This window comes from Engystomops pustulosus, chromosome 1 (assembly GCF_040894005.1).
Source record: "Engystomops pustulosus chromosome 1, aEngPut4.maternal, whole genome shotgun sequence".
Lineage (NCBI taxonomy): Eukaryota > Metazoa > Chordata > Amphibia > Anura > Leptodactylidae > Engystomops > Engystomops pustulosus.
In genome coordinates this window covers 240,486,410-240,509,683 of record NC_092411.1, presented here as the reverse complement: position 1 = coordinate 240,509,683, position 23,274 = coordinate 240,486,410, and the positions used below count along the sequence as shown (strand labels likewise).

General features: G+C 39.8%; 1 protein-coding gene across 6 annotated transcripts; it reads left to right on the top strand.

The window, feature by feature from the left end:
- Positions 1–5,173: 5,173 nt before the first annotated feature.
- Positions 5,174–22,859, top strand: FGL1 (fibrinogen like 1). 6 transcript variants are annotated; one of them, XM_072122416.1, is made up of 10 exons: positions 5,174–5,258; positions 6,586–6,679; positions 9,019–9,103; positions 11,543–11,618; positions 14,779–14,959; positions 15,422–15,581; positions 16,869–16,966; positions 20,427–20,515; positions 21,114–21,301; positions 22,339–22,859. In XM_072122416.1, the coding sequence occupies exons 4-10, from the start codon at positions 11,553–11,555 to the stop codon at positions 22,496–22,498; spliced, it is 942 nt and encodes a 313-aa protein (XP_071978517.1). In that variant the 5' UTR covers positions 5,174–5,258; positions 6,586–6,679; positions 9,019–9,103; positions 11,543–11,552; the 3' UTR covers positions 22,499–22,859. The 6 variants fall into 6 exon arrangements, with proteins under 6 accessions (XP_071978517.1, XP_071978510.1, XP_071978546.1 ...); XM_072122423.1 differs by having other exon boundaries at positions 5,212–5,258; positions 6,570–6,679; XM_072122409.1 differs by lacking the exon at positions 9,019–9,103 and having other exon boundaries at positions 5,181–5,258.
- The last annotated feature ends 415 nt before the right edge of the window (positions 22,860–23,274 follow it).

Below are 23,274 nucleotides of genomic sequence, written 5' to 3'. Positions count from 1 at the left end.
GCTCGCCATAGGTAGCCTGACTGCCATTAGGTACTGGGATGAGATCCTCAGACCCCTTGTGAGACCGTGTTCAGGTGCAATGGACCCTGGGTTCCTTCTGATACCTCACAATGCTAGAGCTCATGTGGCTGGGATTTGTCAGTGCTTCCGGCATGCTACCTTGCACTATCTAGGACAGTGGTGGCGAACCTATGGCACTGGTGCCAAAGGCGGCACCCTGAGCCCTCTTTATGGGCACCCTTGCCATCACCCCAGCGCAGACTCCACCAGACAGGACTCAAGGCCTCTTGCAGTCCCAGGCAACCCAGAACCACAGAAGGAAGCTACAATGATAATCCAAACTTCTTCTCCTTCTTTCTACTGTATTGGTGTCCTCGGGTGCCTATACAATTTAAACCTGTGAAAGAGCAGGTAATAATAAGTTACTGCTTAATTTTTCGCATTGGCACTTTGCGAAAAATACGTGGGTTTTGGTTGTAGTTTGGGCACTCAGGGTCAAAAAGGTTTGCCATCACTGGTCTAGGATATGATTCATGCTTTAAGCACTGGCATCTAGGGTATTGGGTGTGAATATGCTGTATGTTTGTGTGGTGTGTATATACTGTATATGTTATTGTATGCATGTGTGTATTTGCTGTATATGTGATGTAAATATGCTCTTTCTGTATGTGCATATGGTATGTGTATATGATGCATGGGTGTATATGCTGTATATGTATATGTATGTACATATGCCCATTAGGTATCTATGAGCTCTACACATGTTCTTCTTTTACTTTTAGGAGGTGTAAAGCTAATTATTTTCTGTTTATCTGCAGGTTATTCAGCTGATCCATCACATCGCAACCACATACACTGCTCAAAAAATAAAGGGAGCACTAAAACATCATATTATATCTTAAATCAATGGGAGATTTCAGGTGCAGTTATTTAATCATTACATAGTGGAATGTGTTGAGAACAATAAAACATAAAAATAATCAATGAAAATCTGAATGAATATCCTAGGGAGCTCTGGATGTGGAATGATACAAAATCAAAGTGGAAAATCAAATTTCAGACTGATCGAACTTTAGTGAAAATTCCTCCAAACAAAGATGGATCACTACAACGTCTGGGCAGGCGCCTGATCAGTGGGATCTCCTCCCAGGAAATTTTGTTGAATTTTTTTACAATTTTGTTACTGTAATGTACACATAAAACTGAAATGACAGCATAAAGAATTATACCACAACGAGCCATATTTTTCTGCCCCATTTTCAAAATTGCATTATGTTGTTTATTGACATAGGCACCTTCATGAAAGTGTAAAATTTTATTTAAAAATGCATAAAAATTTACTTTAATCGCAAAAAGTTACTTCCTAATCCCACCTGCCACACATTACTTAAAGGAAATTTACCATTTGAAAATGGTCATTCTGACCCAAACATAGCTTTACATAGCGGTAGGTGAGCTGATGGAAATCAACAGTTTCGTCCAAAAATTGATTTATACAATAGGCAAATGAACCATTTGGCGCTCCTTTGCCCCTGACACAGGGCACTCAGCACTTGGTCTCTAGCATAACTATGCATCCGCCTTGCATGCTTGAAAGTTCTCGCTCCCGAGAGTGAACGACCATTTTCAAAAGGTAGATTTCCTTAAACATGTAGCTAGTTACAAAGTAACCACTAGATGTCACTATAAAACTATTTTATATGGAGTGCAGTACATCTGATACAAATATAACTATAGAATTAGGTTGATATAAATATGTATACAGTTCTGATGTTTAGGAACTTCTGTAATAGACGGCTCTGAATGAGGAGGCTTTTTGGTGGCAAATTTTAAAATGTAAATAAAGAAAACGTTATGAAACATCATTCACAATTTCCTCTGACTGGAGCGTTCCCTTAGGCCCCTTCCACACTTGCGTTGCAGATCACGTCAGAGTTTGATCAGGGTGCGATCAGGGTTTGGTCAGTAAAAAAACGCACATTTTGCATCAGAGTGCAATCAGTTTTCAGTCAGAGTTTGTTCAGTGTCTCAGTTTTTCATGCGCGTTTTCAATGCAATTTCAATGCGTTTTTTACGCGCAGAAAATGCGCTTGAAATGGACTCAGGACTGAGCTCTATCTTTTCTATGGCAAATTGATGTATGAAAAACGCATTGCACTTGCATGTATCTCAGAGTGCAATGCGTTTTTGATGCGTCTCCATAGACTTGCATGGTGCGTTTTTCACGCGCGTGACTTGCAAAAGTAGAGCATGTCAAGATTTAAACGTGCGTGAAAAAAAATGCAAGTCTGAAAAGACCCATTGGTTTCAATGGGTCAGAGTGGAATGCAAGTTCTGCGCTTCAAAAGCATGCGCGTGAAAAACGCAAGTGTGAAAGGGGCCTTAGTGATTTCATGATTGCACAGTTGTAAAGCTGTTATGTGAATTTGTTTCAATACTTTTATTTAACATTTGGGATGCTCTGCACTATGTGTGTTCATTTTTTTACCCAGCCTCCATGTTACACCACAAACTGCTGGTTTCATTTGGAAAGGCACTAAACGGACCAGTGTGAACGGTGTCTATGATATGTTAGTGTCAACATGTCCAATCACAAAATCATTTCTTCTTTTCCCTCCCGGCATGGAGAGAACCAGGCACCATTATTACAACCTTTTTAGATTTCTGATCGCTTACACTATACTGAGAGTATTTTTATTGTTTGATATATTCGAATAGATGGCTCATCTGCAGCACCAAGTTGCTCCATTTTGTGATGGTCTAAATATTCTCAATTTTTTTTCAAATGTTTCCATCAGATGACAGAATGTGCCAAACCCTCCTCAATAATGATGCGGCATGGGATGCTCAGATGCCTCGCCCCAGTCTCACAAAAAGCTGCTCTCTCCTTCCCCTTAAAGGGAAGGTGTCTCCATAAAATGACTTTTGAAGATGTTCTTTTAGTTGTCATATTAAACAAAAAAAATAAAAATAATTTTTTCAGGCCACTATATTTAATTAGAACTATAACCTGAAAATCTCACCAGGGGCGCATATGCCACAATCTAGTTTTGGACTTCCTTCCCTAATATGAATTTGATTACCACACCCACCTTCATGAATTTATATACAGTGTCACGGTCATTAGTTATCCATGAACACAATTCTTATTTTCTTGGCAATTTGGGGGTCTTGATTACTGCAATGTTTAGTAATCCCAAGAATGGCGACCCCCAAGTATCCCATGGAAATGAGTAGTGGTTGCAGATTTGGTCAACAATTCATCCAAAGAGATACTGATACATTTATAAACTAAAAACATTCCCTGTTGAATCCACCACCTCGCTAGGACTTCCATCCTAATAGTCTTCTGATTGCATGCTCCATCTCATCCCCTGCAGTTGTGGCACTTATGGCCACACTCTTGTGATGGTGCTTATCATGTGCTTTTTTCAGATTTGGAAAGATAGTATAATAAAAAGAAATCGGTCACAACATTGGATATGGTCATATGTATATTATAGCTCTGATTGTAGCTAATCCAGTAGCTAAGCCACCTATGATATAAACTAAGGTTCTGTTGCAAAGGTATGCTTGGCGTTTCTGAAAACACGACATTGAGAAGTCATCCCATTGTTACCAAGTCCTCATTGTCTATTTAATAACTTGACTTGGTTTTCCGGGATTTGAGTCGTGTCAGATATTTTTGCTGTGTCTAAACAGACACCAGGATCAGGAAAGTCCATAGCTAAGATTAACAATGCACAGAGAATATGCTGGATGCTGCATAATTTTGTAGGCTCATTCTATGACTGATTCTATGACACTGATCACATAATGTATAGTAAAAATCACCAAAGTTACAGTATTAAAGGGAACCTGTCATAAGGGAGGTCGTTTTTGACCTGATCACAGCTTAAAGTAGCCTATGCCATGTTGATTTTAAAAATGCTTTTATTGGCATTCTGAACAATTGCACTTCTTTATAAAACTTTATTTTACGTTACCTGGTGCCCTGCCATCAGTGTGTGGTGAGTCCCTGGGGTAGAGTAGTTTCAAAGGCCCATTCCCCTTCCCCTTATCTTACACCTTGCTGTGATGCGTAGGGGAGAAACTAAGTGAGGAGCGGAAGTAACGGCATGACTGAGGCATGGGCCTTGGAGCTGCCTCCCCCAGGACTCGCCACACACTGCTGGCAGGGATCCAGGTAATATAAAGGTATTTTTAAAATCAACACATTGGTAACTGTCATCAGGTAAAAATGACCTCCCTAATGACAGGTTCCCTTTACCTCTTCTTAGCCACTGCACATGGACCTGCGCTGCTGACATCATAGTGTGTGCCAGCTTAGTACTTAGTTTATTTTTTTTGTGCTGTGCAAACTGGGGGCTGGCTAGCTATATACTACACAGGGGCTGGCTATATACTACACCGGGGTTGGCTATATTCTACACGGGGCTTGGCTATATTCTACACGGGGCTGGCCATATACTAATGGGGGCTGGCTATATACTAATGGCGATGGATGGCTATATAGTAAAGGGGAATGACAAGCTATATACTAATGGGGGCTGGCTATATACTAAAGGGGACTGGCAGGCTATATACTAAAGGGGGCTGGCTTTATACCACAAGGTGCTGGCTATATACTACAGGGGGGTAGCTATATACTAATCAGGGCTGGCTGGCTATACACTGAAGGGGGCTAGCTATATAATAAAGGGGGTGGCTACATACTACAGGGGGCGGGTTTATATACTACAGGAGGCTTGCTGGGTATATACTGGGAGGCTGTGGCCAATGCATTTCCCACCCACGGCTTATACCCAAGTCAATACGTTTTCCCAGTTTTTGGTGGTAAAATTAGGTACCGTGGCCTATACTCGGTCGGCTTATTCTCGAGTATATACAGTAAGGCTATTGATGAGCATAATTCTATAGATATGTTCGATGTATACACCAATATCTTTCCTGGCATATACACTGAGCATATAATAACAAAGGGATATGAATGTAGCCTTAGAAAGCCATCTACTTGAAAGACAAAAAAATTGTTGCAAACTTTTTAGCTGAATTCATGATCACATTTCATAACACTCAGAGGCCCTGATCCTCAGTATTGTTTTAATAAACTTGGATCCTGTTATTTCTTGGCGGAGTGAGGCAGATATTGCATAATAGTTTGCCTCATCCCTTAAACTATCCCATATATATCCATGTTATGCTGTAGAAGCAGATCAGTTGGACACATATGAGCACATACTGAACACCTTTCTCATGTAAGTATGATACCTTCAATATCATTTTATAACATCCTGCATACTTGATTTGCAATATGAAAACATTTACGGCCGGCCAGGAGATATTATAGGATTCATGACATTTACACATTTGACTTGGTCAGTTATGGTCAGGCACAAAAATTACATCCACATCTGGTGCACTTTATCCCTGGTTGTCAGCATATTTTAAGACTTGTTGGAATTACTGTATGGGTTAAATAACATGGTCCTGACATTTATGACCAGATGTGCTCTGCACACATTGATCGAGATTTATGGTCCATCCAGCAGGATACAGTGACTGTAGGTTATCTACCACTCCATCCCCTTTGTCTAATGTGTAGCAATGTATAGTAACACTTTGTAGAAGTCCACTTAACAAAATTGCATCCTTTTGCAAGGTAGAAGCAGTGAATGCAAAAAGACACAATATCACAGAACATTTGGCAGAAACCATGGACATTCAACAGCTACATTATACTACGAGGACGTACCGTAAGCCAACGCAATTTCAAAAAGATGGTTTATCTGATGTAACTCAATTTACTCTGCATTTTTGACTTTTTTTTAATAAGATATCAAACATTGGAAAATTGACTAGGAGAAATAAAAAAATGACAGGTAGTGGTTTATGGGATGGGTTGATACAGGTTTAACAGTTATCAATTCTCCACAGGATAGTGAGTAACTTTCTAATAGGGCTCCCACTGACCAAAGGAATGGGGGTCCTGTGCCCCTCATCTGTGCGGAGTAAGAGATTGAGCATGCACCCTGCCAATCCAATTATTTTAGGTCAGACCCTCATTGTTCTGCAACTTTCAATTAACTTTTTTGGGGTAAACCTTTTAAAAAAGATACAGTTTTATTTATTTTACCTGTTTTTAATTAAGTACCATATATACTCGAGTATAAGCCTACTTTTTCAGCACAAAAAACCCCAAACTCGGCTTATACTCAAGTAAAAAAATATAGGTTTTACCAGGTTTTTGTGGTAAAATTAGGGGCCTCGGCTTATACTTGGGTCGGCTTATACTTGAGTATATACAATAACTTCCATGGTGGGATTTTCAGTACAGAAACGTAGTTATGAGACCCTTTTATACAAGTTATATAATCCTGAGGTTGGATTTAATAATTGCTGAAATGACACCTCTGCTTATTCCATACATTTTTATTTGGATTACGGTTTGATTTGATTTAGTTACACGTTCATGTTGCGTTTTTTGGAATGTCCTCCTCACAATATGCTTTTATTGTATTCCCTGTAAATTTGGATAATCCGAAACATTCTTGGCCCCTGACTCATAGCTGATGTGTGTTACAGTGTTGCTTAACTGAACAGCACATCGGACAGAACTTGGAAAAACCTACACAAGAAAGGAGTATAGAAGGAGACAAGAGCACGGTCTGGCAGAGGGGTAAGCTCATTCTCTCTCCCCAATCACACAGGGGCTTTGGAGATTTGTCATAGATGGATGTGAATCGCCAACAGATCTTGTGATCAACCTTAAATCTTAGGAAACAGCCTGGTGATTTGGGGGTTTATTCTAACATTACCCTGGTTCCTTACCAGATATGTATCGCACTATTATGACCCATAATGCATAAAATAATCCAAATTATAAAATCCATGCATGTGTTCACCATCCAGGTCTTAGATGTTAAACTACCTGATTTCTGTCTATGGGGTCCCAGGTCTTTTTTGGTATTGTAGTCTTTGCATTTCTAAATGTTTCTTTTTTAAATATGTTGGGAAAGAAAGGACCTGCTGCCAGTCAGTTGACAGATATGAGTCCAGGGTTGAAAACTGTGTGCAGGTACTTATCACCACTGTAGAAATCTACCATCAAAATCCAGCATGATAAACCAGGGACACTTACTCATAAAGCACAGTGACTGTGGGCATCTTTTTATGATAAAATTAATGTTTAAAATTATGCTAATTGAGGCATTTCGCAGAGACCCTCTTCTGTACCTTTACAGGCTGTTACCCTGCTTTCCCTACTCCTTTGCTTGCCCAGCACTTCCCCCCTCCACAGCGATAGGGGGAAGTGATCCTTCCACACTGTAGCAGCCTGTGAAGCTGCAGTATGGAGGGGATCTGATTATGCCCCCCAATATCCCTTCTGGCTAATTAGCATTATTTTAAAAGTTGAAATTTAGAGGGAAGGAAGCCATAGATGCCAAATAGAAGAAGATTCCCACAGTCACAGTGCATGGATCTATGAGTAAGTGTCCCTGGTTTATTATGCTTGATTTTGTTGGCAGATTTCCTTTAAAATACATGGTTGTCTTTATAGAGGCTCTTGAGTCTGGCTTATAGAAATCCCATGCAGGTAGTTTTTTTAATGTGTTGTAAGAAAAATAATCAGTTGAATTCCTGTCAGTGTCAGTTTCATCTTTTTAGTTTTTTTCTCCCCACCACCATATTCCATATACTCACAGTCCACGGATTTGTACTTAACTTGAAGTCGGAATTGGTATATTTTATAATTGTAACTCCATAAAAGTGATTTTTTTAAATTTTGTGCTGTCATGGGAACAAGGACTATCAATGAAACTTAAAGAGGACCTGTCACCCATAATTTCAGCACTAGGAGCTGCTTACTGAAGTAAGAAGCTCCTAGTGCTTAAACAAACGCCGCAGTGTTAGAGTGATAGCGTTACCGGAAACCTCCAGTAACGTTATCTAACACTGTGGCGGAGTACAATGTAATCGACGCTGCCTCTTCCCCAGACCGCCCCGCTTGCTCCATAGGGTGGCAAATGAGTCAGTAAAATATAAGATAATATGTAATTAGTTGTTATTTAAAATGTTGTTCCCCTTTGCAGAAAAAATGCTGCTGGCATAGACTGTAATGAAGAATTACAATGCTACTTGTCCTTTAATCGGTCTGTTAATTTCCTCCATGCAGAGAAGATACAGGACAGAAGATGGCCGCTGATCACATGTCCACATCACATGTCCTGCACTTGGGCAGGTCATGTGATCTTCACTATGTTTGGCTGTAGTCGGTTGGTTGCAGTGCATCCGGTATGGCCAGTGTTTTGGTGATGTGCCATTGTGGCAGTTGGCACCCCTCCTCCCCAATTTGTGTTGCATGGAAGCCAGCGCTTATTGCAGTAAATTGCCAGTGTAGTACATCTGTACCAGACTCTTCTCCTTCCAGGATCTAATACAGATTGTTCTATGACAGAATCCTGGTTTTCATAAAAGCAGATCACCACCCCTGATAGGTTCATGGTGGTTGATGATTTTATTCAATACTGTGACCACAGTAACCTTAAAAGATGTGATTATATCATGATATGAGACGTTTAAAGGGAATCAGTCACCATGATTTACCTACCCAAACCAACTGCTATGTTAAGTAAGTCTATGCTTACACTTGCCACCCATACTTTTGTTTTTATTTTCACGCTGCTTTTTTCTGTGGCAAAAGTTAACTTTTGAAATATGTAAATAATGCTAAAATACTTTGGGAGGCATAAGCATCTCAGGGCACAAGTTCTGAAGCAATTAGGGGGAGAAGGGCTCAGGTAGTGTGTAATAGCCAGAGTCCTTGGAGCTTGAGGGGCTCTGGTGCCCCATTACCATAAAAATAAAATTGATTTTAAAAAGAACCCATCAACAGTGCTCCCCCACCCACAAATCTCACACAGTACCCTTTAGATATCTTTATACATGTTCCACTATGCATGGGATTAGAGGCACTATTCTTCTAAAAAAGATTTTTATTTACGTCCTCTGTTTCAGTCATGGAGGCTGGAAGCTGCAGTATACAGTCAGCATACTGAAGTGGACACTGTTAACCCGGCTGAAGAGAACTCCTAAGAGAGGGGTAAGGAGGAAGGGTTATTTATCTTTATGCAGCCAGCATCACTATCACCCCCTCCTTCCTTAGGGAGTGATTAATGATGTAGCAGAGACCAGGGGCGTAACTAGGAGAGCCTGGGCCCCATAGCAGATTTCTGCATATGAGCCCCCTTCTCCATAAAAAAAAACATATATATTTAGGCTGCATTCACGTCTGGTGTGCTGGAGAGGAGGAGAGGTGATCGTGGCTCACCCCTCCCCTCTCCATAGAGAATAGAGCTGCATGGCTGTTCTTAGAGATAGAGCAGGGTCTTTCTCTTTTGTTCGAAACAGTGAGTACTTGTTGTGCTCACCGTACCAAGCCCAGGCGCTATAGACGCCTATGAGGGAAGTATATCCGGCAGCAAATTTGCAGCCAGATATACGTCCCCCAAACATTCTTGTGAATTTACCATTATACAGACATGTTTATACAATTACACACATTTATACACTGATGAGCTCACACATACACACTTCCTGCCGGTAAGTAGCAGTGTGAGGAGACTAAATCTACAAGCATATAAGAAAAGATCTTTATCGCAGGGGAAGGAGTTATAGCAGAGCTGAATTGTGTCAGTGTGTGTTATATCCATCTCATGGATCTCATCATACTTTACAATTTTTCTCAGTTTTATTACTATTTTATCTGAAATCACTCAGAGATGGTCTGTGTAATATTCCAGAGTCTGGCCCGGGACTCTCTAAGCAGACATAATATGATCTCTGTGTGAGGACAATGCGGTTACATTATCAGGGTAAAGGTTTATCTACTCTTTCATTTAGCTTCTGAACGTTATACTTGTATCTGACACATAGAAAGAGAGATGAGATAGATCAGAGAGGAGATGATGAGATCCATGAGATGCATATAACACACAATAACACAAGGTCTCTGAACGTGCTGCCTGCCAGCAGGAAGTGTCTGTGTGAGCTCATCTTGTAATGAAGGGAGGAGGGGCAGAGATCACACTGCATTGAGCAAAAAAACAATTCATGAGAAAAATCTGTCCTGCCCTATTATAAAAATCAGCAGATTTACGGGCTAACCGAAATTGTGTACACCAGGACTGATAGAGACAAGTTGGAATTATATGTGAAATGCTATATTTTTGTCAATAACTATGAATTAGAGAATGTGTTATGTTGTTATCCTGAGTACATTTAAGAATCTTCTCTTCGCGGGAATACCCCTTTAGGTTAAATAGTAAATAGTTTTTTTAATCATGATGGTATACTTATTTTGAAAGAAACCTAAATTGCCAATTTTCTTCTATTCAAACAACACATAAAATAAAACTTGATGAACCATGAAAGAGAAGAAGTTTTATGGAAGCTCTCCAATTAGCTACCTCCCTTTTCTAATAAGAAGTTAGCGTCTAACCTCATAGCAGATGTAAGCCACTTCAGTTCTTAGTGAAGAGAAACTTCATAGAAGGAACAAGCTGTGTTCTGACAATGACGTCTGAAACTTGAGTATTGCAAAATATATTAAAATGGGAATCATATGTTTCTGGAGAAAACCCCACCCACATGATTGGGCCCAGGTGCTGCCGTTCCTCTGTTGGAAGCCAAACCAAGTCTCAGGGGAAAGTATGGAATGTGTAATGTATGCGACACAATTTATATGGAGTGATTTAATTTTGTGAGGATATATCTTAGGATATATGTCTTTCCTAAATTCCCATATTGTTGCTAATTGGTCACACAGTATGTTTTCTCATCTTATATGTATAAGTAAGAATGCTTGTGTAGGTTTTCCTCACAAAATAATGAGGGTTGAATCATAAAGAGACAGATTTTCCATTTTTTACCTCTTTTTTCCAATTCAGCCTTGATTTCGGCTTCAAAGGAGAGGATATTAAAGGAAAGCTACCATCAAAATTAAGCATCATAAACAAGGGACACTTACTCATAGATCCAGGCGCTGTGACCATGGTAATCTTCTTACATTTGTCATCCATTACCTCCTTTCTTCTAAAGACAACTTTTAAAATTATACTAATGAGCCAGAAGGGCTCTGAAGGTGTTACCAGAGCCCATCTATTCTGTAACTTCACAAGCATGTTACACAGTCTTGCCCTCCCCCTGCTCCTTCAGCACTTACCCTCTCGCTGCTGTTATCTCAGGCACCTGAGGGAGTTTTTTCACACAGTCAGAAGGGAGAAGTGCTTCTGCACAGTGTAACAGCCTGTGAGCACGCATGGGCTCCGTTCACCCCCCCCCCCCCCCCTTTCCGAAGCACTTCTGGCTTCACAGCATTATTTTAAAAGTTGGTTTTGAGATGGAAGGAGGCCATGGATCGCAAATATAAGTTTTTACCAGTCATGGTTTCCTGGATCTATGAGTAGGTGCCCTGGATTTATATTGTTTTACTAATATTTTATTACCCGTATACTGAAAAGTTTTCTCTTTATCTTCCTAGATCTGTCACAATGGAAAATTCCATTAAATCTTTCAATATTGTATTCTTCATTACACTCCTTGTTCTCCCATCAATGGTAAGTGATGCATATGTAGAGGGACGGGATGCATTGGATTATTTTCATAATTGGTCATTGGGGCTGACGATGGCTAGCATAATGACTGGGGGTAGGAGGAGGTAGGAGTGCTGACCCACCCAGTATAAAGTAAATCTCACCGAACAAATTTGACTCTGACCAGCCGGGCATTCTGAGATTAGTTTCAGTAAGATAAACTTTATGAAAAGTTTTTCAGAACTTAATACAGTATACTGATGAGAACAGTTGTCCCTTATAAAGGACCATATTATCCAACGGTACTTGCTGCACCTATGTGGCACCTTTTCTTTAAGCCCCCAACTTAAATAGTATAGTTTGGCACTGAGAATCCACATAAAACCTCATTCTCTGTCTCTGAATATTTGGCTATAAACCATGAGCACATCTGCTTTGTATTCCTGAAAACTTCTGGTTGTAAGTAGTTTATTGCAAAAATGTAAATATTTTTGTAAGTCTGATTTTAATCAAGAACAGTGTAAATCACAAAGTTCTCTGAATTGAATATGTTGCTTTAGTTTTCTCTTATTACTAGTCCATACTCTCAATGGTTAGGAAAAAGAAGTGGGCAAAAAAGAGCCTTTTTATCAATATATATATATGTCAATATGTTTTTGGAAATGTATCTTAAAACCTGCCATTTAAATTAACCCACCCAAAATAAATTCTTTATTAAAAAAAAACTATGATCAAAAGCATTGTCCTTATCCCTAAATGGTCCTTTTCCATGGCTGCAATGTTAAAAAAATCAGTTTGTAAACTGATTTGCAACTCAGCTGATGTGAGTCCATCACACTAAGCGAGTCCTGTATAGTAAATGTTACTTGCATTTCCCTGCTTCCTTGTTCCTGATGGAGAGGTCTCACTGCTAGGACATGCTGCAGTATGAAACATTAACCAGTTCGCGCCCGCCCGCCGTGTATTCACGGGCTGAGCCCTCTCCATAGCCGGTAAGTCTTTGCTGCATATTGCCAGCACCGATCGCGGGTGTTATCAATGTGATGGCTGCCGGCAAAGCTGCCGGCAGCCTCAAAAAGATAGCGGCGCATGGGTGCCGGCATCTTACCTGGGATCGCTGCTCCCCGTAACGTCATCGGGGAGCGGCGATCCGTCTCCATGGTATTATTTCGTTTTAACCCCTTCATTACAATGTGCTGATAGGAGGAAATTCCCCATATACGTCCATACTGTAGTATGGCAGTATATGATAGGATCGATTAGGCAATCTAGGGTTAAAGTACCCTAGGGAGTCTGAAAAATAGTAGAAATAAAAATAAAAAAAAGTTTTTAAAAAAAAAAAATTATAATAAAAAAACCTAAAATTTCAAATCACCCCCCTTTCCCTAGAACTGACATAAATATAAATAAACAGTAAAAATCATAAACACATTAGGTATCAACGCGTCCGAAAATGCCCGATCTATCAAAATATGATAACGGTTTTTCAATGCGTTTAACCCCGTAACAGAAAATAGCGCCCAAATTCGAAAATGGCACTTTTTTGCCATTTTGAAAAATATAAAAAAATCTATAAAAGGTGATCAAAAGGTCGTACAGTCCAAAAAATGATATCATTGAAAATATTATCAAATTTCGCAAAAAATTACACCACCCACAGCTCCGTACACCAAAGTATAAAAAAGTTATTAGCGCCAGAAGTTGGCAAAATCAAAAAAATAATTTTTGTACAGGAGGTTTTAATTTTTGTAAATGTATGAAAACATTATAAAACCTATACAAATTTGGTATCCCCTTAATCGTACCGACCCAAAGAATAAAGTAGACATGTCATTTGGGGTGCTCAGTGAAAGACGTAATATCCAAGCCCACAAGAAAATGGCGCAAATGCGTTTTTTCACCATTTTCACTGCATTTGGAATTTTTTTCCCGCTTCCGAGTACATGGCATGGAATATTTAATACCATCACTATGAAGTGCAATTTGTTACGCAGAAAACAAGCCGTCACACAGCTCTTTAGATGTAAAAATAAAAAGTTATAGATTTTTGAAGGTGGGGAGTGAAAATGGACATGAAAAAACAGGAAAGTGCAATGTGGCCAGGTTGATCTTAGGTCCTGTTAAGTTTGCAGCATCTACCTCAGGTATGTATCTGATCACATGAAATCACAGAAAACTCCATGGAGGCATCGGGAGGAGTAGAAGTCCAGGGAGGCTGCAGTGATTTCATGTTATCAGATACATGCATGGGGTAGATGTTGCAAGTGTAACTGGGTAAAGAACCTTAGATGACATCACCCTGGTCACATGACATTAAAGGGGTATTCCCATTTCAGCAAATTAATGTCATTGTTTGTATTATAAAACATTATTTTCCAATATACTTTCTGTATCAATTCCTAACTGTTTTCTAGGTCTCTGCTTGCTGTCATTCTACAGGAAGTTTACTTCCAGTGGACAGAAATCTGACCATGGTTACACAGGTGCACGGCTCGTTGGTATCCCAGAGAGTAATCAGAGCTGTGTGTTATAAGGAGTCGTGCACCTGTGTGACCATGGTGAGATTTCTATGCACTGGAAGTAAACATAGAAGCTTCCTATAGAATGACAGCAAGCAGAGATCTAGAAAACTGTAAAGAATTGATACAAAAAGTATATTGGAAAATTGTATCAATTTTTTTATAATACATACAATAGCATTAATTTGCTGAAATGGAAATACCCCTTTAAGTGCTGACTGCTGAGAAGAGGTATGGGACATGGGGAGGAGTAGATGGGAGGGGCCAGTTGAGTAGGACACTCCCCCTCTGATTCCAGGTAATATAAGATAAAGTTGATCTATGGGGATGTAAGGGAAACTATTTTAGCTAAAAGTTGTGTGTCAGTTAGTAAATAGGGCTCAGCTGTATATGTGAAATTTGTGGTGATAAGTTCCATTTAAGTATCCATTTAAGTATCGAGCAGTATCCACAATGATTCACTTTAGAATATAGAGCAAGTCTTAGGAGCCTCCTATTGGTTATTATGGGAGAATGAATTTGCCACTGACTTTCACCCCACAAAACCTGAGATCAAAATCTGCCATATAAACTAACCTTGACACTTAAAAATGATGAAACAGTTTTTCTGATAAACTCAGTTCATATATATAATATATATAATGGTCATATCTTTGATTTTTAAGGCCTTAGAAGAATGTATCCAAGAACAACTGAGGTTAAAGGCCCAAGTAAGACTTCTTGAGCACCAAACAAAATTACAACAAATAAAAATTGAAAACCTTTTGCAAGAAAAGGAGCTTCAGTTCATGGACAGAGGAGATGAGACGATTGTAATTGATTTAGGAGACAAAAGAACATTTGCAGGTCAGTTTTTTGTTTAAACCCAGTAAGTACAGTCCTTATTCCTTCACTGTAGTTGGACAGGGGTTGTGCATCTGAGTTAACCATTTCTTAATCCAGCGCAAACACTCCAGTGGTCGTCCACTGGTCTTTTTTACATAGCCCCAGTCAGTAGCGGCCCATGGCCACCTGAACCACCCACCAAATGTTATATTGAGAAGGACCTTCATTCATGAAATCCTCTGTTCCTGCTCTCAATACATATGTACACAAGAGCCATTTCAGGACCTTTGCAGATCCTCCAAAGGTCCTGAAACTGCATATTGATAGCAGGCAGAAGGGACACATTCTCCGTTCCACAAAAAGCTTGATTCCAGTACTATATGTAGGGGTTATAATAGCCATACAGCCCAGGGCCCATCGCTTATTCCTGCCTCAGTATTAAAAAAGTTAAACATAACTGCCTGTTTACTGCCTTTTTTACAGACTGCGGCGAAATCTACAATGATGGACATAAGCAAAGTGGATTCTATAAAATTAAACCCCTGCAGAATAACTCCTCATTCTCTGTATTTTGTGACATGTCTGAAGGAGGGGGATGGACAGTCTTTCAGAGACGCTCTGATGGAAGTCAGAACTTTTATAGGTAATCATTAACTTTATAAAAAAAACTATAATATAATGAAACAGCCAGTACAACATCTTCTGCATGGTACCAAGAGGTGAGATCAAAAAAATAAGTCACAAACAATAGCCTGCCCTGTCAAAAGGATGTATAGTGGGAATATACAATTCTTCAAACTGCTTTAATGGAAATCTACCACCAGGATCAAGGATTGTAAACCAAGCACACTTACGTTCTGGTGTGTGCCTCTTCTGGCAGTATCTGCTCTTCCTTGTTTTTACAAAGCAGATGAGCAAATGAGCTTGAGGGGCTCCCGGAGTTCAAGTTTCTAATGCTTTAAGTCTTTATGGTCCCTGGATAGTCTTATCTCTTAGTACAGTGTTGAATTTTCAAGATAAATATCCGCTAAGGGCGCATTCACACTGATGTGGTAGCACATGTCCTATCTTTTTCCTGTTTACCGAGGAGTATAGTGCCACGTGTATACAGCACCGTATCGCTCGGTGCGCCCATTACCGTCTATGGAGGGGCGTATGTATGGTTGTGTGAATGCGGCCACAGCCTGTAAAGAGTTTATCTTTAGCTCCCTTTCCTTATCAATCCGATTTGTAGACTTAACGGGAAACTACTTTTAATCACACACGATAAACCAGGGACAGTTACTTATAGATCCAGGCACTGTGACTGTGGCAATCTTCTTATATTTGTTATCCATGGTCTCCTTCATTTTAAAATCAATTTTTAATATAATGCTAATGAGTTTGAAGTGTTCCTGGGGGTGTTACCGGAGGCCATTTGTGCTGCAGATTCACAGGCTGTTACATGTGTGCAAGAAGCAATTCCCCTTTCCTCTGTGTGCTGAAACTTCCTCTGTTGCAGTGAGGTTACATCAGGCCGAGGAAGGGGGGAAGTGCCAAGGATAGGAGGAGGTTGATATAGTTTAACAGCCTATGAAGCTGCAGCATGGTGTCACTCTGCCTAGATCTATGAGTAAATGTCCATGGTGTATCATGCTTGACTTTCATTGTAGATTTCTTTAAACTCACTGCTCACTGCAGGAGAAGAAAGTAGAAAAAAGGTAACATATACCATATATTACACTATCAATTCCTATTGTTTCATATGACTATGTTATCACTCAGTAATGCTCTTTTATATGCACCCCACTATCTGTAAAGTGCTGGCCAATATGATGATGCCACAGAAGTACCGGAAATATTTATTATTATTCACTTCTCAAATAATATAAAAATTGTTGCAAAGGTTTTTTGACACCTAAAATTATTCTGTGTTCATGTTTTCATTAAGAAATTGGACTGACTACAAAGATGGGTTTGGTGATTTCAATACAGCAATGGGAGAATTCTGGCTCGGAAATGACAAATTACATTATCTGACATTACAAGGTACATTTATTTTATGATATTGCACTGCATTTTCAATTCTTGACCCAATTTAGTGTGCTGTTTAGAACCATTCATCTATGGGAAATACAGATTATGCAACAAATTTCAGCTTATTTCCCAGCTATATCAATTTTTTCAAAAGATCCTTGTCGCATATGCCCCAAATCCTCAAAATGGGCTCACAAATTCCCTGCTCCCTGAATATAAGTTAGTGTGCCATAGTGATATACCCCATGACTATGGAACCATACTATAACTTCGTATACATGCAATTTCAGGAGAGTGCAGCGTTGCTTATCTAAATTTAATGAAGCAACTAATTACAGCTCCCCTCTAAAATATTCATAAGCACTGGTAAAATTAAAGCTGAGCTGTAATTGGTTGCCATGGGCAACTAAGAGCATTCTCCCTTTTAGACAGCTTGATAAATCTGCCCCATAGTATCATGCATAAACCGGAGACACTTACTCATAGATCCAGGCACTGTGACTGTGGTAATCTTCTTATATTTGTTATCCACAGCCTCCTTCCTTCTAAAATCAACGGTTAAAATTATGCTAATGAGCCTGACGGGCATAGAGGGGCTGCAGTACTTAAATCCTTGGCTGTAAGGTGTGTTAACCCTTTAAAAAACCTTAAGGGTGTGTTCTTGGTGCTTTTAAACCAAGCACTGAAAATGCATGCGTTGTTTGGCTGGTTGGAATACTGTATTAACATTTTCACAGCTGCTTAAACGTCCACAAATGAAGAAAAACAGAATCAAAGCAGCCAAACACATGGTAAACATGCAGAAACGCATGCGACCAAGAACGGTCCAAGAACTGACCAAGAACACACTGGGACACATTTACTTACCCGGTCCGGAGGAGATCCCGACAATGCACTGTGCCGCGATTCACTTACATTGTGCACCCGACTTGCTAATAGTGTGCTTCCCTGATCAGGTCCGCCGGAGTTCACCATCTTCCTCCTGTAAGTGCTTGGCTTGCGACACAAATTTCAAGTTAATTCCCGCTGTTTGTCCGAATCCGCCAGATCGTCCGATGGCACGCCCCCCAATTTCCGTTGCATGAAAGACGGCACGATTGCACCGAAATCCGATCGTGTGCGACACAATACCCTTTTAAATGCTGCGCAAATCCGAAATCGGTGGAATATCCGATGTTTATGCGGTCCTCGGACCCTTAGTAAATAAGCCCCACTGTGTGACAGTACCCCTGTCACTGCTGGTCTCTGTATGTGTGGGCTCTGCGGTTACGTCACAACCACAGCAAGCACCTACTCTTGTTCGTGACATGAGCTATGGTCATGATGTCACCGCTGAGCCTTTGTATATTTAAAGAGACCAGGGCTGACGGAGGCACAGAACTGGATCTGATGTCCCAAAAGATAAGTGTTTCTTCTTTCTTGTTTCACAGCCAATATACCACTTTAAAAAATGAAATCCCTCCACGTTAGATGGTAAAAAGCAGGGGGCCAGTTACACCACTCCCTACGAGTAGCATCTATTCAGTGTCCTTCTGCATTACACACAACATTGTTTTTGATATGGTCTTTTTTTCCTGAAAACATGGACCTCTTAGTTCTACTTTTGTCTGTGCGGTTCCTATACATAATACAGGCAGCTACAAACAATACAAACTATAAAAAAAATATTATACTATATTACACAAGATATAATATTTATTAAATTCATGAGAGAATAAGCAGAAAAATATATACAAAGAATATAAAAAGCGTACTACGAAAATGAGAACAGCTATAAACAATAACCTGTATGCGTGGCTGAAAATTCATCCTTCCTCAGCCATGGAGTTTACATTTGCTGCTTATAAATATAACAAATTTAGTAACATTCAATTGCTTCCATATTTGCATGTGATGAGGTTATCCTTATCCCAGGTCATATATTACAAACTGGAGCTTCACATAAACAGTTCTGTGTTGGTAGCGGAATATTTATTAGTGCTAAGATCTCCGGCGCGTGAACATTAGTTGATTTTGATCCATTCAGTGTAAAGGGCAATGTCCTTCTATTTCCCATCTTCTGCTATACTATGAGGATGTGACATAAAGTGGAGGCAGTGTCCAGAAGCAGATAGGAAAAATTCAATCTCACACATGAGTGATTCATGATTCCTAAATTTCTACAATAAAACAGTTATCTCATATATTACAGCTATATCTGTAAATACCAGCAATTCAATCTACATTTCTTCCTAAATGCTACCCATGCTTCATCTTTCAAACACAGATGACATAACTTAGATGTGGCTGTGTAGATGTGATGCCGGTGAGCCGGCTATGCAGAGAAGATGAAGGAAATCCCTTGATGTGACCTCTGCAGGTGCATAAAGGACAGATGAGTCAGCAGTGTGTATGGGGTGATACTGTTAATCCTGCAGTCACTCAATGAACATTGAAGTTGGTGATTCAGAATCCTTCTGTTGCTGGACCTGATAGCTCCCCAGACAATCCTGCCAGTAGGTTGTATAAAGTTTTCTGTCTTCAGGTAGCATCTTTTAGAGCAGGAGGAGCTGAGCAGGCTGGACAACGTGATAGTTTGTTATAGAGCAGTAGGAACTAAACAGATTTTACGAAACATCCTGTGGATGTTGAGCAGACTGTGGATAGAGCCCTATCAGCAGGCAGCATGTTATAGAGCAGTGGTGGCGAACCTATGGCACGGGTGCCAGAGGTGGCACTTGGAACCCTCTCTTTGGGCACCCAGGCCATTGCCCAGCACAAAGGTTTACATTCATGACTCAAGACCTGAATCGAGGAGGTGTGGACAGAGCTTGATTATCATTGTAGCCTCTTCTCCAGACCCATGATTCATCCTGTTAAGAGGAAACTAGAGGGAAACTACAATAACAATCCAAATTTCTCCTACTTTCTCTTGTATTGGTGTAATTAGGGCGCCAATACATTTAAAACCTGTGAATTACTTTAAATTGTGAAAATATCTGGCTTTTTCTTGTAGTTTTGGCTGTAGGTAGTGTATTATAGAAAAGGAGGAGGCTAGCATATTATACATAGTTTGCTATCTGTAGGTAGTATATTATAGAGCAGGAGGAGGCTAGCATATTATACATAGTTTGCTATCTGTAGGTAGTATATTATAGAGCAGGAGAAGGCTAGCATATAGTGTATATATCTAGAATGAATTTTGGTACTGTGTAAACTCTCATTTTTTACCCTTATTATGAAATGTTCCTGTCTATTATTATAAATATTGCGGCTTCTATCTTTTTCATACTGTCTGCACCAAAACAGAACCTTAAATATTAGACTACAGGTAAATCAAATATCTGTACCATAATATTGGGTTATTAAATTACCAGCTGGGGCAACGAGATTGTTGTTTTGCCTGAATGTGCATGTTTAGTAACAATTTATACTAGCAGAAGCTGTTTTTGATGTGAGTTGAGTGATCAATCACTAGTTATTTGCTTTGTAGATGACTACATACTGAGAATAGACCTTTTGGATTTTGAAGGACAAAAGAGATATGCTGACTATAAAAGCTTCAGAGTTGGAGATGAAGAGGTAATTTAGGAAACTATTAAGAAACAGGTTTTTGCACCCTTGGATGGACTGTGTTTTTGGGTTCTTAGTCCTGTAAAGTACAGCTGAAACATATATGCAGTGGCATAACTTGAAGCTCATAGGCCTTAATGCAAAGTCTGTGCCAAGCCCCCAACTATAACATATGGTTTATATTACTAGTCTTCTCATATGGGAAAGTGACACCTTATGGCGCCCCTAAGCCTCTTGGGCCCAGTTGTGACTGCACCCTCTATACCCCCTCAAGTTACACCCCTGCCTACATGTTAGAACAACAGTCGTCTTCCATAAAAGTAGTATAGGAAAGCATCACCACTGCTAAGTTTATAGTACAATATTTTAGGTGCTATGTCATGACAGTACTTCAACTCTAGCAAAACACTGTAATAAAATGGTCACACTGAGTCATACATACAAGGGTGGAAACATTGTGTAATGTTGTTACACAGACTCATTTATAAAGGGGAGAAAAATAACAGAGCAATATTACTGAAGGTAAAGGCTTTCATAGATATTCATTATCAAAGAATTTAATATATATTAATACTTGTTATCTTGATACTTTTTTCCTCCACACCAGAATGCTTACCAAATAAGTTGTGGGGAATACTCGGGTACAGCTGGTGACTCTCTGACTGGGGGCTTTAACCCTGAAGTTCAATGGTGGGCAAACCACAATGGGATGAAGTTCAGTACATGGGATCGAGACAATGATAACTATGAAGAGAATTGTGCAAAGGAGGACAAAGGAGGATGGTGGTATAACAGGTAACATCTGTGCACTATGCAATGGAATATTAGTGGGGCACATGATGCAGTCCGTTAGTCTGTATGCCACTATGGGCCATCTTCATTGGTTTAAGTGGCGTCTTATTCTTTAGTTGTAGATTTAAAGTGGTTGGCCACTTTTCAATAAATGTCTCACTTCTATAAGCTGTCTTTATGGCGTCTCCCACTTTATAACACCTCCTATTCAGCACAGCTCAGACATGTAAACAAAGAATCACAGAGAGTTTGCAGACAGCAGTAAGTAGCAGGACTACTGAATCGGGGACTATCCACAAAGCAGTAAAGCACATCACCATAGGCTGTACTGAACAGGATAAGCCATTTTTTTTAAAACCCTGGACAATACTTTTAAAATAATGGGGCACATTTACTTACCCGGTCCAGTCGCGATCCAGCGGCGCGTTCTCTGCTCTGCATTCGGGTCCGGCCGGGATTTATGAATGTAGTTCTTCCGCCGTCCACCAGGTGGCGCTGCTGCACTGAAAGTCATCTCATCGCGCCGGAATTCACCACCTCGGACCAAGTGAAGGTAAGCGCTCCCCAAGCGACACTTTTTCGGTCTTTAAATGCGGCGGTTTTTCCGAATACGTCGGGTTTTCGTTCGGCCACGCCCCCCGATTTCCGTCGCGCGCATGCCGGCGCCGATGCGCCACAATCCGATCGCGTGCGCCACAATCCCGGGGCAATTCAGGTACAATCGGCGCAAATCGGAAATATTCGCGTAACACGTCGGGAAAACGCGAATCGGGCCTTTAGTAAATGACCCCCAATATGTGTTGTATTCTATTGAGTCCTGGAGCGTCAATTACTAGAGCTATTATTGCAGTTCAGCACATTGTGGTGAAATCTGTAGAATATATTCTTCTTATTTATGTATGATAAAGAAATAAAATAAAAAATAAAATATATACAGAATAAACATTTTTATTAAGACATGATATGTATTATGATTGATTATTTGTATTACATGTCTTTCCAATTTCTGTACTTGATTTCTTCTATGATACTTCCACCAGGTGTCACTCTACCAACCTGAATGGCTTGTACTACAAAGGACCTTACACATCTAACACAGATGACGGGATTGTTTGGTACACATGGCACGGATGGTGGTATTCCCTTAAATATGTAGCTATGAAGATTAGATCCATACACTTTGAGCCAAATCTTGTATAAATTGTTTCTTGAACTGTTCTTTTCACTGATATGTACAGCCACAAATGTTTCCAGAGCATTATACATGTCCTCCGCACAGATGCATAACCATCATTACTAAAAGGTTATTAATGTGTATCAATACTCTTATCTTCCATAGCTAGCCATACACATCACATATATTTTGGCAAATATAGATTGTAAGTAGCATCAGAAGACTGTTATTTTATTTTTTTATAATTGTGATATTTTTGGTAACATAATAATAATAATGAGCTTTTACCATAAGAACAGATTTCCTGCTCCGTAGAGATCACTTTTCAGTAGTTATCTCATTATCTTCACTAGTTGAATTGCAATAAAAGTCAACTCCTCTATTGTACTTTTCGTTTCAATAATTTTTATTGGGTTTTTGTTATACTATGCATAAACAAACAGACATTGGATTCGCATTGCAAACGCTACTGAGTGAAGGATGAGACTAAAATACGGTTAAAGTACAATTGCTGAGTATTAAACAAGTAATGTGCTATACACTTGTCCCTCTCTGTCATCAACCCCCGGCCCCTCACAGCTAGTCATACATATATTATATGATTTGTCTGAAAAGAAAAACTACAACACATTGAACAACAATAGCTAAAACTCTCACAGAAATCTCTGACCTCATCTCTAGCATCTGGTGTCTATGAGGACCTCAATGGTGATGCATTACATATACCCAAGGAAGTAATTTTCCATAAAAACCCCATTAGGTACAAGCTGCTAGACCACAATCGGATCACAAAGAGTGTGAG